Raw genomic sequence first — 23,334 nt, 5'->3', positions numbered from 1 at the left:
CAAACACGCAGCGAATGGGGCAAAGAGTTCCAGTAGGGTGGGGGCAGCAATGGAGAAGGCCCTGTCACCCCATTAAGTTTAAATGAATACTTTGGAAAGAATCTCCGTGAATCACCACCTTATCGTGGTGGAGGGGTTTGAGTGCCCGAGTGATCCGAGGAGCTATGTTGTCTGGGGCTATATGCCCCTGGTAGGGTCTCCCAAGGCAAACAGGTCCGAGGTGACGGGACAGACCAAGAGTCATTCAGAAGACCCATATGAGCAAGAACGAGAGGAGAAACCGTACCTCGCCCGGATATGGGATACCGGGGCCTCACCCTGGAGCCAGGCCCGGGGGAGGGGCTCGCAGGCGAGCGCCTGGTGGTCGGGCCTTCACCCGTGGAGCCCGGCCGGGCCCAGCCCGAAGAAGCCACACGGGATCTCCCCCTCGTAGACCCACCACCTACGGGGGCAAGCATAAGGGTCCGGTGCAATGTGTGTTGGGTGGCGGTCAAGGGCGGGTGCGTAGGCGACCTGGTCTTCGGCGGCCAAATCTGGTTCTTGGGACATGGAATGTCACTTCGCTGGTGGGGAAGGAACCTGAACTTGTGCGAGAGGTTGAGACATTCCGACTAGACATAGTCGGACTCACCTCGACCCACAGTTTGGGTTCCGGAACCAAACTCCTCGAGAGGGGCTGGACCTTGTTCTCCCCGGTGAACGAGAGGGTCATTTCCCTACGCCTTCGGGCTGGGGAAAGGGTCCTGACTGTCATTTGTGCGTACGCACCAAATGGCAGTTCGGAGTACCCGGCCTTCTTGGAGTCCATCAGAGGGGTGCTGGAGAGCACCCCAGCTGGTGACTCCGTCGTTCTACTGGGAGACTTCAACGCCCATGTGGGCAATGACAGTGTGACCTGGAGGGGCGTGATTGGGAGGAACGGCCTCCCTGATCTGAACCCGTGCGGTGTGATGTTATTGGACTTCTGTGCGAACCACAGTTTGTCCATAACTAATACCATGTTCGAACATAGGGATGTCCATAAGTGCACTTGGCACCAGGACACCCTAGGCCGCAGGTCTATGATCGACTTTGTAGTCGTATCATCAGACCTGCGTCCGCATGTTCTGGACACACGGGTGAAGAGAAGGGCTGAGCTGTCAACTGATCACCACCTGGTGGTGAGTTGGATTAGATGGCAGGGGAGGATGCTGGACAGACCTGGTAGACCCAAACGAGTAGTGAGGGTGTGCTGGGAACGTCTGGCAGAGTCTCCCGTTCGTCGAGTCTTCAACTCTCACCTCCGACAGAGCTTCACCTGCATCCCGGGGGAGGACCGGGATATTGAGTCCGAATGGGCCATATTCCGTGCCTCCATTGCTGAGGCAGCTGACCGGAGCTGCGGCCGCAAGGCGGTCGGTGCCAGTCGCAGCGGCAGGCCCCGAACCCGATGGTGGACACCAGAGGTCAGGGCTGCCGTCAAGCTGAAGAAGGAGTCCTATCGAGCCTTGATGGCTTGTGGGACTCCGGAAGCAGCTGACAGGTACCGTCAGGCCAAACGGTTTGCGGCTTCGGCGGTTGTCGAGGCAAAAACTCGGATGTGGGAGGAATTCGGTGAGGCCATGGAGCACGACTTTTGGTCGGCCTCGAAGAGGTTCTGGCAAACCATCCGGCGCCTCAGAAAAGGGAAGCAGTGCCCAGTCCACACTGTTTACAGTGGAGACGGGGGGCCTGCTGACCTCGACTGGGGATGTAGTCGGACGGTGGAAGGAATACTTTGAGGCCCTTCTCAATCCCACTGACATACCTTCCATAGAGGAAGCAGAGTCTGAGGACACATACGTGGACAGTGCCATCACTGTGGCGGAGGTATCTGGGGTCGTTAAGACGCTCCTCAGTGGCAAAGCTCCGAGGGTGGACGAGTTCCGCCCAGAATTCCTCAAGGCTCTGGATGTTGAGGGACTGTCTTGGCTGACACGTCTCTTCAACATTGCATGGAAGTCGGGAACAGTACCTTTGGATTGGCAGACCGGGGTGGTGGTCCCCCTTTTCAAGAAGGGTGACCAGAGGGTGTGTTCCAACTACAGGGGGATCACACTCCTCAGCCTCCCTGGGAAAGTCTATTCCAGGGTGCTGGAGAGAAGGGTACGACCGCTGGCCGAACCTCTGATACAGGAGGTCCAATGCGGTTTTCGTCCTGGTCGTGGAACACTGGACCAGCTCTACACCCTCATGAGGGTGCTTGAGGGTGCATGGGAGTTTGCCCAACCAATCTACATTTTCCAGGTCTACATACTTTGTAGACCTGGAAAAGGCATTCGACCGTGTCCCTCGTGGCGTCCTTTGGGGGGTGCTCCGGGAGTACGGGATTGTTGGCGCGTTACTACGTGCTATCCGGTCCTTGTACAAACGGGGCAGGAGTCTGGTTCGCATTGCCAGTAGTAAGTCGAGCCTGTTTCCGGTAAACGTTGGCCTCTGCCAAGGCTGCCCTTTGTCACCGATTCTGTTCACAATTTTCATGGACAGAATTTCTAGGTGCAGCCAAGGTGTTGAGGGAGTCCAGTTCGGGTGCCTTAGAATCTCATCTCTGCTATTTGCAGATGATGTGGTTCTTATGGCTTCTGCGACCTTCAGCGTTTACTGGGACGGTTTGCATCTGAGTGTGAAGCTTCTGGGATGAGACTCAGTACCTCCAAATCAGAGGCCATGGTTCTCAGTCGGAAAAGGGTGGAGTGCTCCCTCCGGGTTGGGAATGAGGCAGTTGGGAATGGTCTTGTTCACGAGTGAGGGAAAGTGGGAGCGTGAGGTCGACAGATGGATCGGTGCAGCTTCGGCAGTAATGCGGTCGCTGTACCGGACCGTCGTGGTGAAAAGAGAGCTGAGCCGGAGGGCAAAGCTCTCAATTTACCGGTCGATCTATGTTCCCTCCCTCACCTATGGTCATGAGCTTTGGGTCATGACCGAAAGAATGAGATTGCGGATACAGGCGGCTGAAATGAGTTTCCTCCGTAGGAGCTCAGCCATCCGGGAGGGGCTCAGAGTAGAGCCGCTTCTCCTTCACATCGAGAGGAGTCAGTTGAGGTGGCTCGGGCATCTAGTCCGGATGCCTCCCGGACGCCTCCCTGGTGAGGTGTTTCGGGCATGCCCAGCCGGGAAAAGGCCCCGGGGCAGACCTAGGACACGCTGGAGGGACTATGTCTCACAGCTGGCCTGGGAACGCCTTGGTGTCCTCCCGGTGGAGCTGGAGGAGGTGGCCGGGGACCGGGAAGTCTGGGCTTCCCTTCTAAGACTGCTGCCCCCGCGACCCGGACCCGGTTAAGCGGAGGAAAATGGATGGATGGATGGACTTTGGAAAGAACGGGCGGGCCGTATTCTAACACTTGGTGGGCCGGATGTGGCCCCCAGGCCGTAGTTTGCCCAACCCTGATTTAGAATTTAAAATCAGTATCATCAACAAATCTTACTTTGAGCTGACAATGTCATCAAGAAAACATGTTTGTGTCAGTGTTAGAGGTCTTACTCACATTTTGTATTTGCTGAACCTTTGTGGGCGCGTTTCAGAGCTAATATGCTAATAATAAAGAAAAACAGTAATAAAAAATATGCTTTGTGACCATATGTCATCATTTTCTTAAATAATGGCCCATATTTCCAAAATTGATATCCCTTAAAATAAAATTTAGTTATTGTTGTAGTTGCATATCAAATCGTTTACCACAAAGAGATATCCCCTACTTAGTCTTGATCACCGTATTATATGTTATACACATTATATATATATATATATATATATATATATATATATATATATATATATATATACAGTAAAGTCTTGTTATATTGGTATCGGTTATAACGAATTACTACTTATTACGATACTATTTTCATTTCCCGGCAAATTTCTAGTCTTTTATGATATAATTAGTTCCGTTAGTACGATACCCGGTTATTATGATAATCCGGTTACTACGATGCCCTTTTCATCTCCCGCCAGCCAATTTGGTCTGCTTATATCGATACAAAAGCAGCTTAAATCAATCTTTGCTTAAGGATTTCAATACCAAAAAAGAACACGGCGTACGGCTGCTTCCAGTCAACTTTATTTTTCACACTTCCACCACCAGAGCGCAGCACACACACAGATTCCCACACTTCCTGGTTCATAGGTCATGCTCAACCCGCCCCACATAGCTGACCAAACACATGCCTGTATAGAATCTATACACACGAGAGAAACCACGAACGCAGTTGGTTGTTCTGTTGCAGGCATGTGTTTGGCCAGCTATGTGGGGCGGGTTGAGCATGACCTGTGAACCAGGAAGTGCGGGAATCGGTGTGTGTGCTGCGCTCTGGTGGTGGAAGTGTGAAAAATAAAGTTGACTGGAAGCAGCCGTTCGCTGTGTTCTTTTTTGGTATTGAAATCCTTAAGCAAAGATTGATTTAAGCTGCTCGACATTGTTCTATAGTATAGAACAATGTCGAGTGCATTATTGCCCACTTTTAATGCAGTTCAGCGCAGGATCGGATATACGGATAGTCCGGTTATATTGGTATTTTTTCCGACTCCCGAGAATATCGATATAACGAGACTTTACTGTATATACATATTATATAATTCCAAGTTAACTATGGACAAAATATGATTAGTCATGATTACATATTTTAATCAATTGACAGCCCGTGGTAATGGTTTCATTTTATCCCATAATTCAGTTCCCAGTTCCACAAGCCAAAAAGGAGTAGGAAGAAGCAAAGCTTATTTAAAGCTACCCCTCATCCGTTTCACATTATATTTTCACAATCATAATAAATCATTTGGTTCATTGGCATTTGGGTTGGTTTCTTGGTGGTTTCTAGGTCACTGATGACAGCCTCTTGTCTGCTTTCCCTTTGCTGGTGGATAACATTTAGGACTGCAGGGGGCTGATGAAATGGGCTGTGCTTAGTTTATCTGGATTTCTTCTCTCAGCATCACCTTTCTCCAAGTTGGACGCAAGTACATTACCCTGGCAAGAATTTCACTCATTGTTGTCAAGTACGGTCCGAGTTTGGGGAAGTTGATTAGCCGAAGAGGAAACTGAGAGAGCATACATACCCTTTGAGTGTTATTCCAGAGTATGGATGTATATTTATCAGTTAAGGATTGGTGCATGTCTTAAAAACCAAACATTGTTTTTCCAGGGTTCAGATAAAATAAGACAAATTTAATAGTCCTTAAGCATTATATAGTATTATATAGTATAGTAGTAACGGTTGTGTAGGTTGCATGCAGGTTGCATGCAGAGTGCCTAACTCGATCTACCCTGAAGTACTTAAAACCAGGGATTGACCGATACATCGTCCGGCCGATATTTGCGTTCTTTACTTGAATCGGTATCGACCGATATATTTTTCCGCCGCATGATTTACAGACAGGCATCCACCGGGCAGCTTTGTGTTGCCGGAGGACCCTGCACTCTCACTAGTTGAGCAGACCAAGAATGAACAACTATGCAACTTTAACTACAAACTGACCAACTATTTACATCGACGGTGCCGCAAAGCACGCTGGGAACCAGGAAGTGCTCCCAGCGACGCTACAATAATAGTTTAGTTTGTGGGTGTGAAAAGCAGGAATGCTGCTGAATGCTTCATCTTTAAAAGTGCCTACCGTTGGAATTAGGGAGCGTCACACTGCGGAGGAGCAGTCATCACATGGATGCTCGATAAAACTTCAACTACGACAAATGTTTTGCACATGATTGAATGTTTATTCCTTTTAAAGTTGATAATGCCGTTTAAATGTGTGTTTAAGAAAACAGAATCCTACTGTGTTCAGTGTTTACATTTCAATAAATATTTGTTTAAACTTGAGACCTGTAATATTTGTTATCATTGCCATTTTTTCATGTAAATTGAGAGAGCAAAAGCAGTATCGGGCACAAATATCGGCCCAGGGAAAATCGGCCATTGGCTAAGGGTGATGGAAAAAAATCGGTATCGGCCGACCCCTACTTAAAACCCAGCCCCCAATCTTTTATTCTGCAACCAATGCGGGCGTCGCTTCAAGGCACCAAGCTGAGCCAGGAAAAGGAAATATTTCGGTCAACAAGGTCATGTTGAACCAAGACAAAAGAAAAGTGTACCAAAGCACCTGTTGAGCGTTGGTCAGTCAAACAGGCATCCTTTTATCTACGTTGTCTATGCAGTAGTACAAACGTGCAAAGCACAACTGACTTCTAGCAAATCAGCAACTCTTCATGCTTGGCTGTTATTTCACTGAGCTCAAAGTTCTACCTGAGGTAGCAATAATCAACAGATTTGGTGGATTGTTAACTTTGCACTACGTTGGTTTGTATTATCTTCAAACTGTTAAATCATCAGTTACTGAGGCTCCCTTTAAAGGTTTGTCTCTTACGTTGATGGGGGTGAGATTCTGAAGTCTGAATGATTATTTTTCAGTCAAGATTAAATGTGTCTGGTTCACGTGTTTATTTTGCGTTATCATTTATGTGGCATCTGCTCCCTGAAGAGAAAAGAGAAAAAAAAAGAGTGATGTATAGGGAGCATTACTTTTTTGCGGTCGGTCCCTCTGCCTCTGTTGAATTAAAAAAGAAAGCTCAGCTTTGGTTTTTCCAACATTCCTATGTACTTTACCCTGTCTTTAACTGTGTTTGCATCTTAACAATTTCATGTCTTCTTGTTATACAAAAACAGCAAAACCCAGAAGGATGCATGAGATGAGGGCGAGGTCCAAACAAATTAGTGCAAGAACAATTTACTGTCCACACAAACCACTATAACAAGTTCAACCGTTTTTAATCACTTCTGTCCATTTTCTGCACCACTCATCCTGTTTGGGGTCATAGCAAGGGCTGGAGTCTACTCCTGCTGATATAGGGCCAAAGGGTTAGGGTTAGGGTTAGGCCTGGCCTACACCCTGGCCTGGGGCACAGAGTTGGGATTAATCTCACATTAGCTGCATGAATGTCTCCACTAACAATGGGTGCACTTCATTATTTATAAAAGAAAGTAAGAAAATCATTTGTCCATTTCGACATTAACTGAATTCCATTTTAAATACGTGTTTGTGTATACGTAAATACATGAGTGTTAATAACTCCAACTGCAGCAATTCATCCATGAGTCGATAATCAAGTTATTACACAATCATTCAACTATGTTGATATTTGATCAATAAATTTTTATTAAAAAATGTAAATATCATCTGATTCCAAAATCTTCAATGTGACTTTATTTGAAATGTCTTTAATCATCCATGAGAGCAGACCTGTTATCATTGTATTTTAGGCAAAAGAAGATATTTACACATCAGATCACACATCAGATTTGAGTTTGGAAAACAGTGATCGTCTTTTTGGTCTCTTCTCTGATATGTTTGGTTCCTATTGATTTGGTCTTACTCAATCAATACTAGTAAAAAGCTTCTGATTAATTGACTAAGAAAATAATAATTACTTGCAATCCTAGTTCTGGCATGCAGTTGTTGGTAAAATGTCCATTGGGTTGTAAGAAATTGTATAGAAAATCTCAGGATTATGAATATGGCTAAAATTTGACACCCTCTCAATACTTTGCAGTATGCACCTTGCAATCTTAAACTTGTGTCATAACATACACGGCACATAATTTTTAAAGAAAGATTTTTTTTTACGTCTGCTGACAGAGGTTTGGCTGGAAAACTGCTTGTTGGAAAACTACTTGTAGTACTTTTGAGAAAAAATACAACCAACAAGGCTGACAGATTATTATTATTATGTTTGCATGAGTCACCAACTTCAGTTCATTAAAAATAATGAAAGAATACAGTCTCAAGGATCACTTACACACATACACAGTACACATGTAGCTGAATAATAATCAATACATATAGCAACTTCTCACCAATGCATGTCAATTTCAGACTTAAAATAATGTTCAAATTGAAGTCCCGCCCATTTCTGGCTAAAGCAAGGTCACTCCCGGTTCATGCCCGACCATTCAGAGTACAGATACGGATACAGATCATTTAGATGGCAGAGCAGATACCCATGCAGATACAGATAGTGGTGTAATCGTTCATCCCCAGTGAGAGGCAACCACATACATAATTGGGATGAAAACAGCTTATTTTTTGCCTCACTCTGTTAAACGGCAATAGAACACCAGCGATGTGTATAGAAATGTTGCAGAGATGATTCTCTGTGACCCATGACAGCATTAGTGTGTGGAAATACAGTTGTGACAGTGACTTTCATTCATGATCCAGCATCCATCATGTGTTTTTTTTTCTAACTGACGTAGTAGATGCTTTGGGATGGTTTGAAGGCTGGTCTGCCATATAGTTGAATAACTATGGGACTGTTCCATGTGCCAAGGGTACATGTTTCATATGTCAAAGAGTAATGAGAAGAAAGTCAAGCTGTTCTATCAGTTGAAGTAAAGTACAGTGTACAAATCTCATCTGTGTGACTTGTACCATTTAGCAGTGAAAAGTTAACACACCCTTTGTCTTGTTCGTACTGTCTACATTTTCAACTGATTTACTTGATTCGATTTCATGCTTTACTTTATCTTGAAATCCAAAAAAAATACATTTTCTAAGCAGCAATAGCTATGTCTTTAGTTCCCCCTTAATAAACCTGATTTTAGTTTTATTACATTTAATCTAATCTTGTGAAATTAATGCATGTAATAAAAGAATCATTGGTCTGCTGTTTGCAGGTTAATTCAACTCTTATGAGCTATTTATGCTATCATCGCTATATCTGTCCAAACAAATGTACCCTTAGTTGCATCAGGCGTTAAAGTGAAGAAATAAAGTCAATAAACAAGGTTAGTCTAATAATTTGACAACATGTACGTACATACGTACGTATATGTACGCATGTGTATATGTCTATATTCCACCCGTGACTGTCCCTTGTTATTTCCTCATGCACGAAGAACGGCGGGGCAGGAGCCTAGTTTAGTGGTTTAGTGATGAGTAGGACCTATGTTTGTTTTTGATATTGTGGTTAAAAGACATGTCGATATATTAATAATCTTGACATATCGCTCACCTCCTGCTACATGGTCTTATTCTCCGGCAGACCAGCTGCATTAGGAAGCGGAGTTACTAGTTACATTCACTGACAGTCCCATTGTGTTTCCTCAGTGGCTGTGCAGTGGGAGTCGCACACAGTACAACAGTGGGACAAGTATGCTCTCATTCGCTCTCATTTGTGCAGCGGTAGAAGCTGGTTGAATGTTTCTTGGCAAACGTGTTATTTTTTATTATACCCCCCAAAGCGGCTTCTGCTCGACTTTGATGATGTGTTTGTCCAAGCCTCTGTTATGTGCAACACCAGAATCTTAACGCTTGTCACCCTCACCATCATTCCTTTTGTTTTTGTGGATGAGCCCCAGGTTGACAGTCTGGACCTCTTCTATGTTGCTGGCCTGCTTCATTGTTTTAATTTATGAGTCTCACTGTGATACTGTCATCTAAATTTGATGAGTGTTGGAGTTATGACAGGCAGTGCAGTCATGTTTGCATAGCGAGTAGAGGACTGGACTGTGGATGCGCCCCTGGGAGATACCAATGATGATGGAGGAGATATGCTGTGCTGGGGGTCTGTCGGTGACAAAGTATTTAATCCACTGGCAGAGAGGGGCACCCACACCCAGTGTTTGTAGTTGTGGATTGATGGATTTCAATGCAGACCTGTATTCAATAAACAGCAGCCTAACATAACTGTTGAGCATTTCCGTGTGTCTGAGGGCTGGGTGGAGCTCGATGGAGTTGCTGTCGTCTGTGGATCTGTTGCTTCTGTACGCAAACATCAGCAGGGAGGCATGCTTTGATGTGGGCTGTCGTATCAGTGTAACTGCACTACACTAACTACAGCACTTTAAGTGGAACTCACAAGTAATGAGATGGTGCCATTGAGCGTTCCTTACCCAGGCTCACTCGATCGACAGTGTGATTTTGTCTTTTGTATCAGAACAAGTAAACAAGTTTATATATCTTTTAGCCGGAACACGGAGCTCAGCTCAGCTCTCTCTGTTAGGGTGTATATATGTGGATATTTTTACTACTTATTGTAGTGTATATTAATCATATATGTAGTATGTATTTGGTATGAATGTATGAAATTAAAAAGTGATACTATTTTTATAGCCTATAGCTTATTTGATGTAATTTCTGTAGTTATGCAATGACAAATGAGCCATGGTCTGCAGTTGGCCCCTGGGCTGCACTTTGGCCACCCCTACTTTTGTGGATCTTCAACAGGGTCGAGCAATTGAATTTTGCTGTATGAGCAAAAATTCAAGTCCTTTTTGCTCGTTGGAATGGGCGGGCAATGGTGGTTGACGTACATTCTGGGTGCCGCACGACTCCAATTTCAACGGAACCTGCGCAGTAAGGCGATGATCGCATGTCACTGTCCGGACAAGTGACATGCGATCCCAGAAAGATGAAAAATGTTGAACTTTTCAAGTTGTCTCCAGATGAGGGCCAATCAGCTGGAGTTTGATTGATGGACCAATGAGCAGACAGGATGCTAATCAGTACGCTATACTTGCCCAGAACTATTTGACATTTGGCACTGTTTAGAGTGTCACAAGCAAGCCAGGCGATTGGACTTGTTCTGGGCAGCTGCTGTCAACAATAGATCCACATTCAGTAGTTACACACACTGGTTTCCTGTCATCCATCCCTGGAGAAGCTCCGTCATCTCACTAGCCATGTTTTCACCTGTGTGTTTCTCCGGAAATAGTCTTGTCTGGACGCAGGACAAGTCGCTGGGCCAATCCAGTCCGCACATTTAACAACACACATTGTATGCTTTACAGCCAGTACAATCGCAGGAAAAAAACACATCATCAACTCTGCCTTTTCTGTTGTAAATATATCATTTATACCGGGACAAGTCATTTTCTTATTATTGGAAGAATGTATCACATTTTTTTATCAGCAGTGTATATGGCAGTATACATATACGGTAGTAAATTGATTGTTTTACTTGTAGAAGAACGTCTTCACTCCTGTGTATGTGTGTGGCTACATGCAACCCCGAAGCTGTGAGCTTGCAGGATTACTGATCTCATCAACTCGGTACACCACATTATGCACCACAAACGGATATACAGTGATTAGGATGTCATTAGGCCTGGCTCTGTCACTCTGCACACAATAATTTACCATTAGTTTTTTCATCGACACTCAGCAAGCCATCAAATGTGTGGCCTCTGTGATTTTTCGTGCTGCTTGTGCTTGTTTTGCTCTTGCTGTTAATTGAGACTGTCTCTCACCCTTCTAAAGTATCGAATGCATAGATCCTCAGCACTCATGAATGATAATGTAAGATGAACCATTGAAAGGGGACCTATTATGTGCATTTTTTGACCCTTTGTATTGAGTTGTGGACTCCTATAGAGCAGCTACACACAATAACCTGTGGAAATGTGATCATTACGCGGGACTACTAGACATCGGTGAGCACTATGGTTCTTTCCTTCTCCGTGGACTCACAGCGTGTCCGGCATTAATGTACCTTTCCCGGTGAGAGAGTGCTGCTACTGACTTCAGCAAGACTTTCATGTTCATGTTCACAAAACCAGTCCCGTGTGAAATGCCCTTGACAGATGAAAACATTTTCCTCTTGCTGGGAATCACCAACTCCAATGGTACTCCCTTGTAAACAGACAAGCAAAGCTTGGGGGAGGGCAGAGGGCGTATCTGGCCTACAACCACACATAAGGAATACCGTCCTCTGTGACATCGCAAAAGAACAACGGCCTCTGAAACTGAGCGTTTTGAGCCATCCCAAACATCTTTCAGGGCTCACTTGCGAAAACCTCATTATCTGAAACTTTGTCATCGTTTAACACAAGAATACAACATTCTAATTATATATGTATTGGTCAGAAAAGTGTAAAAAGCATATGTCCCCTTTAAAGCTTGAGTCATGGAGTAACAGTTAGCCTGGTCATCAGGGTGGAGTTCGAGGCTCGTATAATCCACACTGCTTGCCGGTTGTAATTCCAGTGACGACTTATGATCTGGTAACAATTTCCAATAAAGTACACTTAATTACATTAGTTAATGTGTAATGAACCTATCCAAAACACTAACCTTAATCACTACTCATTATTGCCTCAGTAGCTGATTTAAATTTATGTGCCTTAGTCATTAGTTCCTTATTTATTCTTCATTTTTCTTTTGTAACTATGATGGTTACGCAGAAAAATACATATACACAAAAAATGGAAGGAATGTAGGTTTTATGTAAATGCCAGATATAATGTAATACCATCATCATTGTTAAAACAGAACCAAGAAGGATTATCCTATGTGATACGCTTCACTCATATACTTTTGGACACCGGAAATTTAGTATTTGGTTGAAATATTCAGAATCAAAATAAAATCATGTCAAAGGAGTGATGCAATGGTGATTCTAAGTACATTTCAGCTTCATTTTAGACTGCTATAAAGTTATAAATCTCTCACCTGCAGTACTAACACATCCAATCCCCAAGCATTCCAGATGGATAAAGATGAAAAACAACTTATAAATTCTCATGTTTCCATGTAGGCCAACTGTCTCATCTTATAAATTCTAAAAAATCAGCTTTATTACAAATTTTAATCTTCCAGAATTCAGCATTGGATAACTATGATCCACACTCTGCATAACAAAATAGATCATTAGTTGACTCCAAAGTTGTCTGCAGTCCCCAAACATTGAGTTGTTGTGAATAGTTAGGATGTGTGGTCTTGGCAGTACTGTAGCATTAGTACTAAGGATCGACCGATACTGATATTTGGCCGATATTTGCCTTCTTTATTTGAAACAACTCAACTGCGTGAGTTAGCAGTTGTATTTTTCTGCCGCATGATTTACAGACAGGCATCTGCCAGGCAGCTTTGTGTTGCCGGAAGACCCTGCAACACATGCAGTCGCGGTACCCTTCCCCCACTGCAAGAGTGGTGAATCCCAACAAGGGTACGTTTTCAACTTGTAATTATCCTCTAAAAGTTAAACTTAGTTGAAATATTGCCACCTGCTGTGAAATAGGAAACGTGAACGGCAAGTGCATGCAATATACGTGCTTGGAAATATAGTTTAGTTTGTGGGTGTGAAAACCACGAATGCTGCTGAATGCTTCATCTTTAAAAGTGCCTACTGTTGGAGTTAGGGAGCTGTTGATGTAGTTGGAGGCTAATATGTACAGCTGTTACCAACACCGCTTTAATGGCAACCTTGGCAATTCAAAGTTGATAATGCCGTTTAAATGTGTGTTTAAGAAAGTTGAATCCTACTGTGTTCAGTGTTTACATTTCAATAAATATTTGTTTAAACTTGAGACCTGTAAAATTTGTTATCATTGTCATTTTTCATGTAAATTGAGGGAGCAAAAGCAGTATCGGCCACGAATATTGGCCCAAGCCAAATCGGCCATTTTGCTAAAAATCGGTCTATCCCTAATTAGTAGCTTATAATTTGGAACATTGCAAACACTTGTAGGGGACCTATGATGCTTTCTCCCCTTTTCTGTCCTATAAATGTGGTTTGAATGTTATATTTTCGTGGTAAACAATGCCATGTCTGTTAAATTACCACTCGTCCACTCGTCCACCCCCCCACCTGTAGCCACAACTCAATACCTCGGGCCAAAAATGTTGCATAGTAGGTCCCCTCTAAGCTTGGTGGAACCATGTCTGTTAAATTACCACTCGTCCACTCGTCCACCCCCCCCCCCCCCCCCCACCTACTTTTCTCTGCCCACACACTTTCTAGTTCCATTACTTCCCATCAGTTTCTCTTTGAGGACTCCTTCCTCCCTTCCTGTTCCTTTTCCATGTAGGCCGACTGTCTCGTCATTGCTGTCACGGTGTCAGTACAGGTGGAATCAATCCCTGACCCTCAGCACCCGGCTCCCTCACTGCAACTCGGTTTCCAACTGATGGATTTAATGAGCGATCAGTCTGTGAGATGACTGGCGGCATGGTTCACACTTGTTTGTGTGCGAGGGAAGAAAACTGGGACAGAGCTTATTTGATCAAACATGCATAACAAAATCTGCCCTTCCACAAAGGCACTCACTATGATTGCTTTGCACCTTCGTGCCTCTCCTTTCTTCTAATCACTTCTAAAGATGACAACAGACTGTAGAATGGTATAGCACCGGCACCTCCTTTATTCCTCTTGAGACTTACTACTACGAGAGATTTCCTCTGGCAGAACAGAATTACCACAGTGATGTTCATGCACTCTTCCCATCCGCGAGCTCTGCTATTCCGTCATTCTCGCATTTACTCTGTGTACTTACAAAAAGGCCCAGCAGTCTCTCATTGATTTCTCATCTCTCTAAACCCCCACTTTTCTCTTGCAGATGGAATCTCCTGTCTCAACACCAGTCCCTCCCCCCCTCCATCTCCTTGCCGCAGTAGGCAACAGTGAGATTTCCTCTCCATGTGAACAGATAATGGTGCGTACACGCTCAGTGGCAGTGAACACTTCCGATGTGGCCCTATCTACAGAACCTGAGTGTTTGGGACCCTGTGAACCCGGTACCAGTGTCAATCTTGAAGGCATTGTCTGGCAGGAAACAGAAGATGGTAAGTGCAGTGGTTTTAAACAATATGCACTGAACATTTCCTTTGTCTATGGAGTTGGGATGATCAAATAATTCTGCAATCATCAAAGACCCTTGTTCTACAGAAGGCCACTGGGTCAAAAATGTAATTAGCATCCATCAATATCAATAATCAATTAAATTGTGATGTTGTGCTGCGGGCAACTGCTTAAAACCAGAGGCTTGGAACATTTCTGCACTGTTTTTCCCTTACAAATACTGACGTACGTAATTGGGTTTGGCTCAGCTCGTCAACCAGTTTAGCACACTTTTCTTTTCCTGTCGCAATACACTGTAGTTGCTCCAAGATATGTGTAGAAGGCAAGGTGATTGTATAAGAAAATGCCCAGTGTTTCCAAAACCAGATATTTAGTTAATGGATTCATCACAGACTAAGGCCCTATCCACATATAGGCGGGTATTATTTTTCCACGATTTTGCCTATCATCCACACGAGATGAGAGAAATCATATTGTGTTTGGGTGGAGACGTCAATAACCAGAGTTTTAGGTTTCCCAATGTCACTACCTACGACAAGGTTTGCTGTGACGTCACACATGCGACCTGTGTTTACATCACAAACAACGGGAATGCCATCAGAACTGTGTTGCTATTTTTCTTTTTGCAAGCCCGAATATTGCATCACTTTAAAGAGCAGAGGTAAACAAACACTTGCACAGGCACACACACACAAACAAGTTGGCCATCTTTGCTCAAATAACAATTAAACATCGGAGGCATCCTCCTCATTGCAGACTCCGACTTGTTTTGGCAAGATTCCCAATCATCATTTTCTTGTCTTGTTGACTTTGTATTGTTAAACAAGGTTTAGAAGTAATTCTGCCTCCATGTCAGTCCACACAAGAGTTGTGTTTTATGTTTGCAGAAGTGACGGGATGACAAAGGATTCTGATCGGATATAATTTTAGGAGCTACTGCCGCCTACAGTTTTGGCAAGCTTATGACTCTGGTTCCCAATGCATTTATACGGTTATGAGTGGATGCATTTTATACAAGGTTATGTGGACACCCTTTTTTCATAAACGGAGGGGGGGAAATGTGCGGTTTTAAAAATTCCTTGCTACGTGTGGACAAGGCCTTAAATTGCCTGCATGTCCACTATATAAACAAAGACATCAAGGTACGTCGGCAGGTTTTGTAGTCTGTGTGTAGGAACCTTTGTCTATCAAAAGAAGAACATTTGTGAGGTTGGAGGAGACGGCCTCATTTTACTGAATATGGTATTTGCTTAAAACAAAGTGTGGTATAATTCTCTCATAGTTTGGCTTGTATGATAAATTAAACTGCGTGACCAAACAAACTCATTGTTAACATTGTTTTGAACCTTTGTCCAGTGTTACTTAGTGTTAAATAGTAATGTAATGTAGTAATGTAGTGCAATGCAAAAGTGTGAACAGAGCTGATATTGTCTTAGTGTGTGTGTGGGGGGGGGGGGGGGGGGGGGGGCAGGGGAGTCCAAATATATATTTGGTAAAAGAGTAATACACTTAGTGAAATATGTTTGTATCTTAGCCAGTATTTTGCTATCGATGATGAAGACAAGTCAATTGATCTGTTTCCCTTTTCTTCAAGGACGGTATGTTGGTGTAGAGGCCTCATCCTTTGCAGCTTTTAAGTTATGTTGCAGCCCAGGGCTTGTCTGACACATCCTTGTTCCTTCCTGCTACTTACTATCCAGCCATTCATCCTTTGTCTATTGTCCATGCCAACTGAGAGCAAGTCAGGCGAAGACCTGTGGCAGGGCTGGAAATCAGACAAGGCGACTTCTGTTAGTGACACAAACATGGCTCGGAGCCAACACCGGCACTTCCCTCATGCTGTGCCTTGCCCCCCTCCATTCCTAGTTCAAGTTTGTCCTTTGCCTGCACTCTCCTGAAGGTGCTGTTTTGTCTTGTATATGTATTGGATTGGTCTGTTGACTGGCATGAACCATACCTTGGCCAACTAAGGGTATCGCCATACATACAAGTCATGTTGTTAGATGTACAATCATGTATACATTATATCTTAAGAAACATCTGGAATAGGGGTGCAATGATTCATCCACTACATCGATGTATTGATATATAGCACTATGGTCCAACTCCATCAATCAGTGTTCAGCAAGTTGCCTTTCTGGACAACATATATCGATTTAACATCGCTTAAAATGTAATCAATCAATTGATCAATCAATCAATCAAACCCGCAACCTTCAGGTTATTTCTGAGTGTGGAAAAGTTAATGCTACGTGGAGGCCTTCATTTCTACAACGTTGCTCTGTGAAAGCAATGCACTGAGCAAGTAATTGCAGTAATACAGCGAATGGCCGAAATACGCAATGTTCATCATGAATTACTACATGGTCACAATGTGTATATAAAAACTTGTTGGAGGTTTTTAAGTAGCAGGCTGTGTCAGCAGCATGGGTGTATATCCCATTACGTGGCCTACTGAGCTGTCACTTTGTATCTGTTTTTATATCTTTATAATGAACAGAAAAGTTCCTTCTACAAACGATATGTCTGACCATTATTTCATAAAATAAAAGTCTTAACCCACTGCCACTGCTGTGGCCGGAATCAGTGCTCCAGCAGTCGTAATATTAGTTCAACTGTTACTGCGCTTTCAGCAATTGTTTCCTTTTCCTCTTATACGGGTCCTATTGATAATCTCACAAATGATTTGAACTTGGCTACATCGCTAAGATACATCCTATTCTATTCACTACTGACGCGGAAACCAAAGTCCATGCATTTGTCACGTCTCGCCCTGATTACTGTAATGTGTTGCTTTCTGGCCTTCCAAAGTCCAGTTTTAAAAGCCTGCAGTTTGCACAACATTCAGCAGCACGACCCCTCATATTTCTACAGAACAAGCCAACCTGCACTCGCTCCCATTTTATTTCAGGTGCGACTTTAAAGTTCTGTTTCTTGCCTCCAAAATATTCCATGGGTTGGTACCTTCCTATTTGGTGGGCTTTGTTGTACCCTGTGCTCCGTCCAGAAACCTACACTCACAACAAGCCGGTCTTTTGACAATCCCGAGAGCCAGAAAGAAGTATGCGGACTCTAGAGCCTTTTCTATTCGGGCTCCAACTCTGCGGAATGCCTTACCTGCTGACATTGGAGCTGCTACCTCAGTAGCAGTCTCACTCGAGACTTGCTATATTTACACTTTAGCATTTTGTTAATAGCATTCCTGGCCTGTTTGACTGCCGCTCCTTCTGTAAGCTGGCCTTTGACTGGCCTTCTGTGAGCCCCGACCTAAACCCCAACTGGAGCAGTTTGCTCACGAGGAGTGGGCCAAAATACCTGATTAGAGGTGCAGAAGTCTCATTGGCAGTTACAGGAATCTTTTGATTGAGGTTGTGCAACATAATATTAAGTTAAGGGCAACATCATTTTTTTTCAGGCCTGGTTCATGAGTGTTTTCATTTGAAACAATATAAATGTCTGACTTTCATTGCTTAAATTGTATATCGTTTTTATGTATTATTACTTTTATCAGATTCAAGTTTTCTGTGACCGTTTTTCTTTCATTAACCAAAGCATACCAACAATTTTGTCCTCGTATGTACATATGTTGCCCACTCGACATCCATCCTGGAAGGGGAATTCTCCTCCCCTCTGCGGTCCTTCTTAAGGTTTCTTTTTTCCCCCAAATGGGGTTTTGAGTTTTTCCTTGCTCGGATGGGGGTTCAGATCAGAGGATGTGGTCGATTGTTGCCAGCTTGTAAAGCCATTTGAGACTCTTGTGATTAAGGGCTATATAAATAAACTTCACTTGAGACAGTTAAATATGAGCAAATAAGGACATTGAAGGAAAAAATCTGACACACTGGGAGTAAGAAAGAAACGGATATTTGAAACACATAGCATGGGTACCCTGACTAGCAATAGAATAAATAATAGAATTGAATAATCTCCTGCATCTCACCATGACAAGTCTCATACAAAGCTGTTTAAGCACACACTGTGGGTGTGTTTCATTTTGTATGCCAGCCAGCAGCTGTTCATCACCTCTCTCTGCCTTTCAGCTTTGTGGGAGTAAATTTACAGCGTGCAGTAATTGTCTCAGTCGGCGTAAAAGAAAGAAATGGATGAAGAGGGCACAAGCAACAAAGAAAATGCAGTCATACATGGGGTTGTCCCTATCCCCTTTTTTGACTTCCCTTGCGGATTTTTTTTCATCGTCTTGCGGATCAGATCTTTTATTCTATAATAATCTTGTTACAAAAATAATTTAATTAAATTTCAATTAATGACATTCATGTAATTGAATAATCTTATGAAAATTGATCTTCAAAGCATTAAAAATAACTAAGCTAAAATGCGCTTTCAAAATACTTGGGACCAATCGTGTAATAGTAATTGCTAAAGACTGCCTCTAGTATAAACAACCAGCGGTAAGAGTGGCACTTTCCATGCAAGCTCCCCGCACCATGACACAGCAGCCCGGGCACAGGAGGGTGAACTACCGCTGCACCTACGGAGCCGAATACCCAATAAAATGAACTTCACCACGGTACACTGCGGACATGCGTGGTGGCGTTCTTCTTGTGGGTGGTGGGATTCAAGTGGCAAACAGCTTGGAGGTGCATTACCCCATCTACCATGTTGAGGTGCGGCCCAGAGTTACAAACGTTAAGCTGATTTTATCCGATCTCAGGAGATCTCTAATCACAAATATGGACCTCTGCATGTCACAGACAAGAATCTTGGCTGATGAGGCAGAATCGGTTTTCTCATGCTGTGTTATATGTCTGAAAATGGAGCATCTCATTCAGCTGAGGACCAAAGGGATACAACTGAATGGTTGTGGTTTATTAATACTCAATATTTATGTGGATCACTGAGCTGGACTAACATGACCACACTAAACACTACAGTCAGCCACTTTACTAGGGTGATGGAGGTGAGTAATGCGTCATTAGAGAAGCGAAAAGGCAAATCTCTGCAGTTGAGTCTGTCTGGTGGCAAGTGAAGCATAGACGAAGGGGGTGGGGGTGGGGGGTCATAACCATGGTATTTTGAGGCCCAGCGCTGACACAAATCCCCTCAAGACAGAGAAGGCAGTGGCGGCTCCCAGGGTCATGTCAGCATAGCGATGGGCCAACCCCTGCCAGGCTTCGCATGCTGATACCTCAAATATCATCTCTAAAGTGCTGGAGAGGTTTATTGCTCTTGAAATACAGCCCAGAATGCATTGGCTTCTGCTCTGGGGTAGAAGGAACACAGAGGGGCCTCTTTGGCCAAATGCTGTTGCTCATTGCCAGTGCAACCCATCCCCCATCCACACGCAGACGTGCAGTCCACACCAAGCAGACTCCCACAGCTTCTAAAGATCCCTCATAGAAAAGTAACACAGACTGTTGTGATAAATGTTTGTGTCATGGATTATTTATTGGATTTCCAAGTACGTCATAGTAGCATGATGAGTGCTGTGTTTTAGTGGTGGCCGGTTTTATCCAAATATGAATATTGATCGATACCAATGTAAAAAAAAAAAAAAAAAATCAATGCAGTGGTTTCGTTTAAGATGCAACCTTGCTGTCTGTCTCTCTGCTGTCTTTCACCGTTAGAATATCTACTTACTGTCTTTCTCTTTATTTAGACCACACAAATACACACAATAAACATGATGTTGTGATGTTTGCAGTATCCATGAATGCATCTCTCAGTAGTCGAATGACAATGTCAAAAAACGTAACAAGTGTTATTCTGGGCTAAAGACGTGTTTGCTAATTAGCAGTGTTGGGCACGTTACTTTAAAAAAGGAATTAGTTATAGTTACGAGTTACTTCTCAAAAAAACCTGAGTTACTAACTGAGTTACTACACTACAAAAGTCACTAGTTAGCACACACACAAACACACACACACAGCAAAGACGGGTAGCATTCCAGAGGTTTGCATTTATTGCAGTCGACAGGTGTTTCTGTGGGGTTGAGTTGCTCACACAAGACGTGGACAAAGTTTTTTTTGGTTTCTTTTTCGGGGACATAATGTACATTTTACCTTTGACATCAACGAGGTTAAAGTAGTGTCTGTACTTCCATTTGGCAAACGCTGTCTTCTCGCTAGAGTCCTCCTCACTCGCCATCTCTCACTATCGCAATCTTACTAAACCTTAGCCAATCCTCATTGCTTATGTGCTCTAAACACCCGCCCACCCAAGATTGGTTGAAGATGCAATTTTACTAAAAGCCAATCCTCATTGCTTATTTGGTTATGTCACCCCCTCCCTTGTCACTCTGCAACACTCTCACTGCGCTGCAGATTAGTTCTGAAGTCGGTGATATATTTTTAGGCGGCTTCAGTAACGTGCAGTAACGGGGTGTTGAAAGTGGTAACATCGTTATGCTGACAGTAAAAGTAATTAGTTAGATTACCCGTTACTGAAAAAAGTAATATTTTAAACGGCGTTATTCCCATCACTGCAAATGAGAGATACATACTGGATGTGGTGTTGGAATTGCACTGCTGTTGTGTTCAGGTCGGGATGAAGTTATGAAAGAGCGTCAGACTCTGTGGGGAGTAGGGTACTCTTTGTACTCCTTGTTCAAAGCACAATACCAAAAATAAGCATATCGTTCATTTTGCAATAGACTGGATTTGATGCGGAGGTATCATGTTTCAAGATGGCGCAGAGTTACAGCAGCTCTGTGTATCCTGATGCGTTTTTAGTGTTTAATAGTACTTTGTGTATGACTTCCTTGTTGTTTTTGTGCCATACCGACCCCTTAAGCAAGTGTGCAGCTATGGATGTTCATCTCATTACGTTTGTAGCTTGCCGCTCGCGCCATTGTTGACACTTGGCCCTTGACCCTTGGCTATGCCGATTGATCGGGTATCCCCGCGCAGATATGGATATAGAGAGGCTGCATGGCGGGAGTGTACAGTGAAAAAGACGGCGTCAACCATGTTTAACCATGTCTGTCATCATGGGGAACGATTTATTTAAAAAAGAGAAAATACTATTTTATTTCAGTGGCTATTTTTCTAAAATATTGTTTACATTTCAATCAAACTTAAATATTACACACATATTTGCTTTGCCTTTAGTTGAAATTCAGTTCATGGAAAAAATGTCAATATGTATATTGTATATCGATATTCTACCTAAATATATCGGGATATGGGTTTTGGTCCACTGTATGCGTTAATTACTGCAAAAAAACGAAGGTCACAAAAGTGGAAAACACATACATAATAGGTCCCTTTAACACTTTAATAGTGTGAGAAGCTTAGAAATAAATGCATTGTGAAATACAAAAGGTGAGTCCGCAATTTGGGTCACTGCTTGTCATTGAACGGCGTTGGTGGGTCCCGCAGCCAAGCCAGTTGGTAACCTCTGGTCGAAATAAACACAGACAAAGAATATATCAATACGATGATATCTTCATCAGCATTTAAGTGTACTTGGAAATCCCAGAAAATACATTAAAAACATGTGACTTAAACTTGAACAATGTGGTGTCCTAACGCAACCCCTCATGGCTTATGATAACGCAGTTAAAATGTGATTAGCTTGATTTCAATTGCCACTTAATTTGAGGGCAAATGGCCATTAATCTTTCATTCATTCATTCATTTTCTACCGCTTATCCTCACGAGGGTTGCAGGGGTGCTGGAGCCTATCCCAGCTGTTTTTGGGCGAGAGGCGGGGTACACCCTGGACTGGTGGCCAGCCAATCACAGGGCACATATAGACAAACAACCATTCACACTCACATTCATACCTATGGACAATTTGGAGTGGCCAATTAACCTAGCATGTTTTTGGAATGTGGGAGGAAGCCGGAGTACCCGGAGAAAACCCACGCATGCACGGGGAGAACAAACTCCACACAGAGATGGCCGAGGGTGGGATTGAACTTGGGTCTCCTAGCTGGGAGGCTTGCGCGCTAACCACTCAACCGCCGTGCAGCCCGCCATTAATCATAATTAAATAAAAACTGTCTGTGACGATTAAAAATAATAATAAAAAATGGATATCCCTAGTTATTTTTGTTTGCATCATAAGTGAGGTAGGCATTTGACTTGTTGCCTGTTGGTTTTTGATGTGGAGCTCTGTAAATGTATATAACGAACATGGGCTCAAACAAGTTGAAGTTTGCCTCTGACTACTTTTGTGCAACTCAAGCTTTACTAAGGTATGGCAAATTATGTTTTGTTTTTTTCCCCACTAAACGGTTTAATTAGACAGATGATGCCTCTGTATTATGGTGCACCGAACTGAACGGATTGATGTAAACGTAAATGTAAGCAGTGCAGGCACTTCCAGACAATGATTTCATCATTCGACACCGTAATCAGGAAAAAGACGAAAGAAAAAACAATGTAAAAGTAAATACATTTTGAGTTGAAGGAAATGGCAAAAACTCATCACAATGATTAGTTTGATTTTCAAGCATTTAGATGAACTACTAATCACAGCAAAAAGATTTCCATTTGCCAGTTCTTGCACTTCACTCATTTGCTATCATTTTCCTCATCACAGTGGAAAAGAATGAACACCCTTTGGTTCCAAGGTTCCAAAGAAGATTGACATGAATCTCCGGTGTTTCAAATGCTTAAGTCATAAATGAAGTCTTTGGATTGAATTACCAGAGGTTGCCAGAGTGAGGCCATAGAGACTTATTCTCTACTTCGATTTGCCAGGAATTCCTTCTTTCCAAGCACATTAATAGCCTTGAAAACATCAATCATATACCTGAAGGAATTGTAGCCATTGCCAGTGTTTG

The 23,334-nt window shown here is 43.2% G+C and overlaps 1 protein-coding gene across 3 annotated transcripts in view; it reads left to right on the top strand.

The window, feature by feature from the left end:
- Positions 1-23,334, top strand: part of znf609b (zinc finger protein 609b) — a 123,996-nt gene that overhangs the window by 79,766 nt on the left and 20,896 nt on the right. For all 3 annotated transcript variants that reach the window (XM_058077025.2, XM_058077032.2, XM_058077017.2), the window contains one exon: positions 14,344-14,569. In XM_058077025.2, the coding sequence (XP_057933008.2) occupies positions 14,344-14,569 (226 nt within the window). The remainder of the gene's footprint in view (positions 1-14,343; positions 14,570-23,334) is intronic.

This window comes from Doryrhamphus excisus, linkage group LG11, assembly GCF_037039965.1.
Source record: "Doryrhamphus excisus strain RoL-2023G ecotype Guam linkage group LG11, RoL_Dexc_Guam_v1.1, whole genome shotgun sequence".
Classification (NCBI taxonomy): Eukaryota; Metazoa; Chordata; class Actinopteri; order Syngnathiformes; family Syngnathidae; genus Doryrhamphus; species Doryrhamphus excisus.
This window is presented reverse-complemented; position numbering and strand designations above follow the sequence as displayed.